We start from the raw sequence: 9,904 nt of genomic DNA, 5'->3' as shown, positions 1-9,904 counted from the left end.
ACCAGAACCACGATTTGGACCAGGATCAGGACTAAAACCAGGACCAGAACCTGGACGGGAACTTGGATCAGGACCAGGATCAGGACTAAAACCAGGACCAGAACCGGTACCAGGATCAGGACTAAAACCAGGACTAAAACCAGGACCAGGATCAGGATCAGGACTAAAACCAGGACCAGAACCTGGATGGGGACTTGGATTGGGATCAGGGTCAAGGACTGGAATCAGGATCGGGACTAAAACCAGGACTAAAGCCAGGACTAAAGCCAGGACTGTGACAAACAAGGACACGGACTCTGCAAAAGCCTGGATTTATTGAGGAAAGGCCGAGTTTAACTCCCAAACTCCCAAATTCCCGATTCCCACGGGGACGAGCTCAGCCTGCGAACAGAAACACAAAACTGGGATTAGGGCTGGGACTGGGATTAGGACTGGGACTGGGACTGGGATTAGGGCTGGGACTGGGATTGGGGCTGGGACTGGGATTGGGATTAGGGCTGGGACTGGGATTGGGGCTGGGACTGGGATTAGGGCTGGGACTGGGATTGGGATCAGAATTGGGACCAGGATTGGGACTGGAGTTAGGGTTGGGATTAGGGCTGGGATTAGGGCTGGGACTGGGATTGGGATCAGAACTGGGACCAGGATTGGGACTGGGACCAGGACTGGGATCTGAATTGGGACTGGAATTGGGACTGGGACTGGGTTTAGGGCTGGGACTGGGATTAGGATGGGGACCAGGACTGGGATCTGGACCGGGACTGGGATCTGAATTGGAACTGGAATTAGGGTTTAGGGCTGGGACTGGGATTTGGGCCAGGATTGGGACTGAGATTAGGATCGGGACCAGGACTGGGATCTGGACCGGGACTGGGATCTGGACCGGGACTGGGCCGGGACCAGGACTGGGGTTTAGACCAGGATTGGGACCGGGATTGGGACTGAGACTGGGATTAGGGTCAGGACCAGGACCAGAACCAGGACTGGGATCAGAATTAGGACTGGGATTGGGACAGGATCAGGCCCAGGCCCAGGCCCAGGACTGGGACCAGGAATCGGACCAGGCCTGGGCCTAGGCTTAGGCCTGGGTTTAGGCCAGGCCTATCTCATACCGTGTGGGTCCCTGCGGGCCAGCAGGGCCAGGCCCAGGCCCAGGCCCAGGCCCAGGTTTAGGCCCAGGTTTAGGCCGGGCCTATCTCGTACCGTGTGGGTCCCTGCGGGCCAGCAGGGCCAGGCCCAGGCCCAGCAAGGCCAGGACCAGCCCCAAGGCCAGCGCGGCTCCGGCCAGGGCCGTGTCCAGCTGCTCGTCCAGCGCCGTGTCCGGAGCCACTGCGGACACGGACACGAGGTCACCCCCAAAATTCACCCAAAATACCCCAAAATATCCCCAAATTCACAAAAAAATACCCTCAAAAATCCACCCAAAATATCCCAAAATTCACAGAAAAATACCCCCAAAAATCGGCCCAAAATATCCCAAAATTCACAGAAAAATACCCCCAAAAATCGACCCAAAATATCCCAAAATTCACACAAAAAATACCCCCAAAAATCCACACAAAATGCCCCAAATTCACACAAAAATACCCCCAAAAATCCACCCAAAATATCCCAAAATTCACGCAAAAAATACCCCCAAAAATCGACCCAAAATATCCCAAAATTCACAGAAAAATACCCTCAAAAATCCACCCAAAATGTCCCAAAATTCACACAAAAATACCCCCAAAAATCCACCCAAAATGCCCCAAAATTCACACAAAAATACCCCCAAAATCATACAAAAATATCCACAAGGTCACACCAAAATTCACACAAAAACGCCCGCAAAAATCCACCCAAAATGCCCCAAAAATTAACCACAAAATCCCCCAAAATGACACAAAAATCAACCTCAAAATCGCCCAGAAATCCCCCAAAAATCCCCCAAAAATCTCCAAAAACTAATGAAAAATCATTTTAAAAAATCCAAAAAAAATCCCAAAAAAATAAAAAAATACCCAAAAATACCCCCAAAATCCCCCAAAAAATCCTAAAAAAATCCCCAAAAAATCCCAAAAAATCCCCAAAAAAATCCCTCAAAAATTCTTAAAAAATCTCTAAAAATCCTAAAAAAATCCCAAAAAATCCCAAAAAAATCCTAAAAAAATCCCCCAAAAATCCCAAAAAATCCCAAAAAAATCCTAAAAAAATCCCCCCCAAAAAACCTTAAAAAATCTCAAAAAAAATCCTAAAAAAATCTCAAAATTGCTAAAAAAATGCTAAAATATCCCCCAAAAAATCCCCAAAAAATCCTTTAAAAATCTCAAAAAAATCCCCCAAAAAATCCCCAAAAATCCGAAAAAAATCCGAAAAAAATCTGAAAAAAATCTGAAAAAAATCTGAAAAAAAATCTGAAAAAAATCTCAAAAAAATCCCCAAAAAATCCCCAAAAAATCCCCAAAAATCCACAAAAAATCCCTAAAAAATCCCCAAAAAATCCCAAAAAAACCCCAAAAAATCCCCAAAAATCCACAAAAAATCCCTAAAAAATCCCCCAAAAATCCTAAAAAAATCCCAAAAAATCCCAAAAAAATCCCCAAAATCCCCAAAACCCCCCAAAACGCCCAAAATCCCCCCAAACCCCCCCTCACCCCAGTAGGCCACCACGGTGGTGGCGTTGTCCTTGCCCAAGGTGACCACGCAGGAGACGACGTCCCCGGGCCGGGGGGTGACGGAAATTCGGGAAATTCGGCCAAAGGTCAGGTCGGGGTTGGGGACAAAGGGACCCAAAGTGACCCCGCGGGTGACCCCGGCCCCGGCCACCGTCCAGGAGACGGCCAGGGAGGGAGGGAAAATGTTCTGAACCAGGCACACCAGGGTGGTGGTGGTGGCATCTCCTGGGGACGGGGGACGCGCCGGGAACAACGAGACCACCGGGATTCCTGGGGGAAAAATTGGGAAAAATGGGAAAAAAATTAAAATTATGGGAGAAATAATGGGGAAAATGGGGTTGGGAATGGAGGGAATGGGATTGGAAATGGAGGAAATGGGATGGGAGATGTTCTGCAAAAGGACCAGGAACAATGAGAACACCGGGATTCCTGGGGGAAAAACGGGAAAAATTGGTTAAAAAATGGAAATTATGGGAGAAATAATGGAGGAAATGGGATTGGGAATGGAGGGAATGGGATGGGAGATGTTCTGCACCAGGCACACCAGGGTGGTGGTGGCATCTCCTGGGGACGGGGGATGCGCCGGGAACAGCGAGACCACCGGGATTCCTGGGGGAAAAACGGGAAAAATTGGGAAAAATTGGTTAAAAAATGGAAATTATGGGTCAAAAAAATGGGAAATATGGGAGAAATAATGGAGGAAATGGGATTGGGAATGGAGGCAATGGGATGGGAGATGTTCTGCACCAGGAACATGAGGGTGGTGGCACCGGGAACACCGAGACCACCGGGATTCCTGAGGGGAAAAATGGGTTAAAAAATGGAAATTATGGGTTAAAAATGGAAATTATGGGAAAATAATGGGGAAAATGGGGTTGGGAATGGAGGAAATGGGATGGGGAATGGAGGAAATGGGATGGGAGATGTTCTGCACCAGGAGCACCAGGGTGGTGGTGGTGGCATCTCCTGGGGACGGGGGACGCGCCGGGAACACCGAGACCACCGGGATTCCTGGGGGAAAATGGGAAAAAATGGGAAAAATTGGTTAAAAATGGGAAAAAAATGGTTAAAAAATGGAAATTATGGGAAAAAAATGGAAATTATGGGAGAAATAATGGAGGGAATGGGATGGGAGATGTTCTCCACCAGGAACACCAGGAACACCGAGACCACTGGGATTATTGGGGGAAAAAGGGGAAAAATTGGTTAAAAAATGGAAATTATGGGTTAAAAAATGAGAAATATGGAAAAAAAAGTGAGAGAAATGGGATTGGGAATGGAGGGAATGGGATGGGAGATGTTCTCCACCAGGAACACCAGGAACAGCGAGACCACCGGGATTCCTGAGGGGAAAAATTGGTTAAAAAATGGAAATTATGGGTTAAAAATGGAAATTATGGGTTAAAAATGGAAATTATGGGAGAAATAATGGGGAAAATGGGATTGGGAATGGAGGAAATGGGATGGGAGATGTTCTGCACCAGGAGCACCAGGGTGGTGGCACCAGGAACAGCGAGACCACCGGGATTCCTGGGGGAAAAATGGGAAAAATGGGAAAAATTGGTTAAAAATGGAAATTATGGGTTAAAAATGGAAATTATGGGAGAAATAGTGAGAAAAATGGGATTGGGAATGGGAAAAATGAGATTGGGAATGGAGGAAATGGGATGGGAGATGTTCTCCACCAGGAACAACGAGACCACCGGGATTCCTGAGGGGAAAAATGGGTTAAAAAATGGAAATTATGGGTTAAAAATGGAAATTATGGGAGAAATAATGGGGAAAATGGGGTTGGGAATGGAGGCAATGGGGTGGGAGATGTTCTCCACCAGGAACACCAGGAACACCGAGACCACTGGGATTATTGGGGGAAAAACAGGAAAAATTGGTTAAAAAATGGAAATTATGGGTTAAAAAATGGAAATTATGGGAGAAATAATGGAGGAAATGGGATTGGGAATGGAGGAAATGGGGTGGGAGATGTTCTGCACCAGGAGCACCAGGGTGGTGGCACCAGGAACAACGAGACCACCGGGATTCCTGAGGGGAAAAATTGTTAAAAATGGAAATTATGGGTTAAAAAATTAGAAAGATGGGAAAAAAAGGGGGGAAATGGGAAAAATGGGGGGAAAAAAGGGAAAAACAGGACTGGAAAAATAGGAAAAATGCATAAAATGGGAATGGGAATTATTGGTGGTTTCCATCCTTTCATCCCCAATTTTTTCCACATTTTTGACCCTTTCATTCCCCAATTTCTCCCAATTTTCCCCGCATTTTCCACCCTTTCATCCCAATTTTTTCCCCACTTTTTCCACCCTTTTAGCCCAAATTTTCCCCACTTCTCCCACCCTTTCATCCCCATTTTTCCCCTGATTTCTCACCCTTTCATCCCTAATTTCTCCCAATTTTCCCCCACATTTTCCACCCTTTTTTCCCCCAATTTTCCCCCAAATTTCCCCCAAATTTTCCCCAATTTTTCCCCCATTTTTCCCCAATTTTTTCCCAATTTCCCCCAAATTTTCCCCCAATTTTCCCCCAAATTTCCCCCCAATTTTCCCCCAATTTTCCCCCAAATTTCCCCCCAATTTTCCCCAAATTTTCCCAAATTTTCCCCCAATTTCCCCCCAATTTTTCCCCAATTTTTCCCCAAATTTTCCCCCCATTTCATCCCATTTTTATCTCCCACATTTTTCATCCCCCTACCCCCATTTCCCCCCACATTTTCCCTCCTTTTATTCCATTTTTCCTCCCACATTTTCCATCCATCCACCCCCAAATTTTCCCACATTTTCCATCCATCCACCCCCAAATTTTCCCCACTTTTTCCACCCTTTTATCCCCAACTTTCCCCCACTTTTCCCACCCTTTTATCCCCTAAATTTTCCCCAATTTTCCCCCAAATTTCCCCCCCAATTTTCCCCAATATTTCCCCAAATTTTCCCCAATTTTCTCCATTTTCCCCCAATTTTTCCCCCAAAATTTCCCCAATTTTTCCCAAAATTCCCCCAATTTTTCCCAAAAATTTCCCCAATTTTCCCCAAATTTTCCCCAATTTTTCCCCCAATTTTCCCCCAATTTTCCCCCAATTTTCCCCAATTTTTCCCCAAATTTCCCCCCCCAATTTTCCCCAATATTTCCCCAAATTTTCCCCAATTTTTCCCCCAAATTTCCCCCAATTTTTCCCCAATTTTCCCCCCAATTTTTCCCCAATTTCCCCCAAATTTTCCCCAAATTTTCCCCAAATTTTCTCCCCACTTTCCCCACCCTTTTATCCCCAAATTTTCCCCAATTTTTCCCTAAATTTTCCCCAAATTTTCCCCACTTTTCCCCCAAATTTTCCCCAATTTTTCCCCAATTTTCCCCCAAATTTTCCCCCAAATTTTCCCCCAAATTTTCCCCAATTTTTCCTCCAGATTTTCCCCCAATTTCCCCAAATTTTTCCCAATTTTCCCCCAAATTTTCCCCAATTTTTCCCCAATTTTCTCCCCAATTTTCCCCCCAATTTCCCCCCATTTTCCACCCCTTTTTCCGTTAAATTTTCCCCAATTTTCCCCTAAATTTCCCCCAAATTTTCCCCAATTTTTCCCCCAAATTTCCCCCAATTTTTTCCCCAAATTTCCCCCAATTTCCCCCAATTTTCCCCCCACTTTTCCCACCCTTTTATCCCCTAAATTTTCCCCAATTTTTTCCCAATTTCCCCCCAATTTTCCCCCCAATTTTCCCCCCAATTTCCCCCCATTTTCCACCCCTTTTTCCGTTAAATTTTCCCCAATTTTCCCCTAAATTTCCCCCAAATTTCCCCCAAATTTTCCCCAATTTTTCCCCAATTTTCCCCCAAATTTCCCCCAATTTTCCCCCCAATTTCCCCCCAATTTTTCCCCCACCTACCCCTGGCCTGTGGCAGCAGCCCGCCGAGCTTTTTGCCCAGAATTCCCAGGATTTCTTGGCACATTTGGGTCTCCGGGAGGAGCTCCCCGGGCGTCTCCAGCCCCTCGGGCCAGGGCGGCAGCTCCGGGGCCTCGAGGATCCATCGGGAGCCCGGGAAATGGAACCAGGAGAGGCCGCGGCCGTCCAGGGTGACCGAGAGGGACAAGGAGGGAGCGTCCGGCTGGCAAGAGAGGACCTCGGCCAGGAGGTGAGGAGGAGGAGGAGGAGGAGGAGGGGAAGGGGAAGGGGAAGGGGAAGGGGAAGGGGAAGGGGAAGGGGCTGGGGAGGGGAGATGGAGAACTGGGAGAGGGGGAATGGGGAGAGGGGAATGGGAGAGGGGAATGGAGATGGGGATGGGGAATGGGGAGATGGGGAGGGGGAGAGGGGAAATGAGGATGGGGAAATGGGGAAATGAGGAGGGGGAAGAGGGATGGGAGAGGGAAAATGGGGAGAGGGAAAATGGGGAGAGGGGAGATGGGGAGAGGGGAAATGGAGAGTGGGAATGGGGAGGGGAGAAATGGGGATGGGGAAATGGAGAGAGGAGAATGGGGAGGGGGAATGGGAGAGGGAAATGGGGAGAGGGGAATGGGGATGGGGAAATGGGGATGGGGAAATGGGGAATGGGGATGGAGAAATGGGGAGAGGGGAAATGGGAAGAGGGGAATGGGAAATGGGGCGATGGGAATGGGGATGAGGAGGGGGAGATGGGAAATGGGGAGAGGGGAATGGGGAGAGGGGAAATGGGGAATGGGGAGATGGGAATTGGGAGAGAGGAATGGAGAGAGGGGAATGGGGAAATGGAAATGGGGATGGGGAATGGGGAAAGGGAAATGGAGAGAGGAGAATGGGGAGAGGGGAATGGGGAGAGGGGAATGGGGAGAGGGGAAATGGGGGAAATGGGAAATGGGAAATGGGGAATGGGGAATGGGGAAAGGGAAATGGAGAGAGGAGAATGGGGAGAGGGGAATGGGGAGAGGGGAATGGGGAGAGGGGAAATGGGAAATGGGGATGGGGAATGGGGAAAGGGAAATGGAGAGAGGAGAATGGGGAAAGGGAAATGGAGAGAGGAGAATGGGAGAGGGGAATGGGGAGAGGGAATGGGGAGAGGGGAATGGGGAGAGGGGAATGGGAAATGGGGAATGGGGAATGGGGAATGGGGAGAGGGGAATGGGGAGGGGGAAATGGGGAGGGGGAAATGGGGAGGGGGAAATGGGGATATGAGGAGGGGGAAGAGGGATGGGAGAGGGAAATGGGGAGAGGGAAATGGGGAGAAAATGGGAATGGGAGAGGGGGAAATGGGGAGGGGGAATGGGGAGAGGGAAATGGGGATAGGGAATGGGGAGGGGGAAATGGGGAGGGGGAAATGGGGAGGGGGAAATGGGGAAATGAGGAGGGGGAAGAGGGATGGGAGAGGGAAATGGGGAGAGGGAAATGGGGAGAAAATGGGAATGGGAGAGGGGAATGGGGAGGGGGAATGGGGAGAGGGAATGGGGATAGGGAATGGGGAGGGGGAGGAGGGAAGGGAGAGGGAAATGGGGAGAGGGCAATGGGAATTGAGGAGGGGGAGATGGCGAGAGGGGAAATGGGGAAATGGGGACGGGGAGAAGGGAATGGGGAGAGGGGAATGGGGATGGGGAAAGGGACAGGGGGAGAGGGGAAATGGGGAGAGGGAAAAAATGGGGAGAGGGAAATGAGGAGGGACAAGGGAGAGGGAATGGGGATGGGGGAATGGGGATGGGGAAAGGGGAGATGGGGAGGGGGAGAGGGGAATGGGGAGAGGGAAATGAGGAGGGAAAGGGAGAGGGAATGGGGAAAGGGAAATGGGGAAAGGGAAATGGGGAGTGGGGAATGGGGATGGGGAAAGGGAAATGAGGAGATGGGAAATGAGGAGGGACAAGGGAGAAGGGAATGGGGAAAGGAAATGGGGGATGGAGAAATGGGGAGAGGGGGAATGGGAATGGGGAGTGGGAAATGGGGGAGGGGGATGGGGAGGGGGGAATGGGGAGGGAATGGAAATGGGGAGTTGGAGTTGGGGGATGGGGAAGGGGGAGAAGGAAATGGGGAGAGGGGAATGGGGAAATGGGGCGGAGAGAGGGGAAGGGAAATGGGGAGAGGGGATGGGGGATAGGGAGAGGGGAATGGGGAGAGATTGGAAATGGGGAGAGGGGAAATGGGGATGGGGAAAGGGAAATGAGGAAGGGGAGGAGGGAGGGGAGAGGGAAATGGGGAGGGGAAATGGGGAGGGACAAGGGAGAGGGAAATGGGGAGAGGGAAATGGGGAAGAGCGAGGGCAGAGGGAGGGGACAGGGAGGGGACAGGGAGGCGACAAAGAGTGGGACAGGGGAAAGGGAGAGGGAACGGGGACAGGGAGGGGACAGGGAGGATGAGGAAGGGGAGAGGGACAGGGGGACCCCGAAGGGACAGGAAGGGACACAGGTGACAGCGAAAGGACGGAGGGAGGCGACAGAGAGAGGACAAACAGCGAAGGGAGAGGACAAACAGCAAAGGGAGAGGACAAACAGCAAAGTTAGTGGACAAACAACCAAAGTGAGACCGCGCCGAGCGTCCCCTCCCCGCTCCCTCTTCCCTCCCCCCAGCTCCTACCGGGCTCAGCGACGGCCACGGCCACCAAAACCCCCCCGAGCAGCGCCCCGAGGACACCCATGGCCCCTCCGCGTCCCCACTGTCCCCAGAGTCCCCACGCCGAGCCCACCCGCGGGGCCCAACCCCGCGCCAGCCAATGGCAGCGCTCCGCGCTCGTGACGTCAGCGGTTGCCGGGCAGAGGAGCCCCGGGAGCGGCGCGGGGCCGGTGACAGAGCGCGGGGGACGCGAGTGGGGGTGGGGAAAAGGGGGGAAAAAGGGGGACCCCGAGACCCCCCCCCCCAGGGGTCACGTGGGGTTGGGGACACCCCCAAAATTGACCCCCTAAATTAGGGGGGTGCCATAAGTGACGTCACGGGGGTTAATGAGCGGCGTGGGGTTAATTAGGGGGACACGCGTGGGGAGTATGACGTCATCAGCGGGGCGGGTCCCAGAAATTTTGGGGACCCCCGTGGGTGCCCCCCACCCGTCCTGACCCCCCCCCGCCCCCCAGGAATGTCGCGGACCCTCGTGGGGACACCCCAGGAATTTTGGGGACCCCCGTGGGTGCCCCCCCACCCCATCGTGGACCCTCGTGGGTGCCCCCAGCCCTCACCTCACACCCCCCCAGGGATGTCGCGGACCCCCGTGGGAACACCCCAAGAATTTTCGGGACCCCCGTGGGTGCCCCCCACCCATCCTGACCAAGCCCTGAGATGTCACGGACCCCCGTGGGGACACT

General features: G+C 51.5%; 1 protein-coding gene across 2 annotated transcripts; it reads right to left on the bottom strand.

Moving 5' to 3' along the window:
• Positions 1 to 295: 295 nt before the first annotated feature.
• On the bottom strand, positions 296 to 9,652 carry LOC139586560 (class II histocompatibility antigen, M alpha chain-like). 2 transcript variants are annotated; one of them, XR_011677847.1, is made up of 5 exons: positions 9,186 to 9,652; positions 6,543 to 6,881; positions 2,634 to 2,924; positions 1,113 to 1,329; positions 296 to 381 (listed from the first exon to the last, which is right to left on the bottom strand). XR_011677847.1 is itself a non-coding variant. In XM_071420076.1 (5 exons), exons 1-5 carry the CDS (start codon positions 9,244 to 9,246, stop codon positions 377 to 379), a joined length of 822 nt encoding a protein of 273 aa, XP_071276177.1. In that variant the 5' UTR covers positions 9,247 to 9,648; the 3' UTR covers positions 296 to 376. The 2 variants fall into 2 exon arrangements, 1 of the variants encoding a protein (XP_071276177.1); XM_071420076.1 differs by having other exon boundaries at positions 1,204 to 1,329; positions 9,186 to 9,648.
• Between the last annotated feature and the right edge of the window lie 252 nt (positions 9,653 to 9,904).

This window comes from Agelaius tricolor, unplaced genomic scaffold (genome assembly GCF_023055355.1).
Source record: "Agelaius tricolor isolate 1412-34295 unplaced genomic scaffold, bAgeTri1.0.p SCAF_124, whole genome shotgun sequence".
NCBI lineage: Eukaryota > Metazoa > Chordata > Aves > Passeriformes > Icteridae > Agelaius > Agelaius tricolor.
Note: the sequence above shows the minus strand (reverse complement) of the source record. Positions and strands in the feature narration are given on the sequence as shown.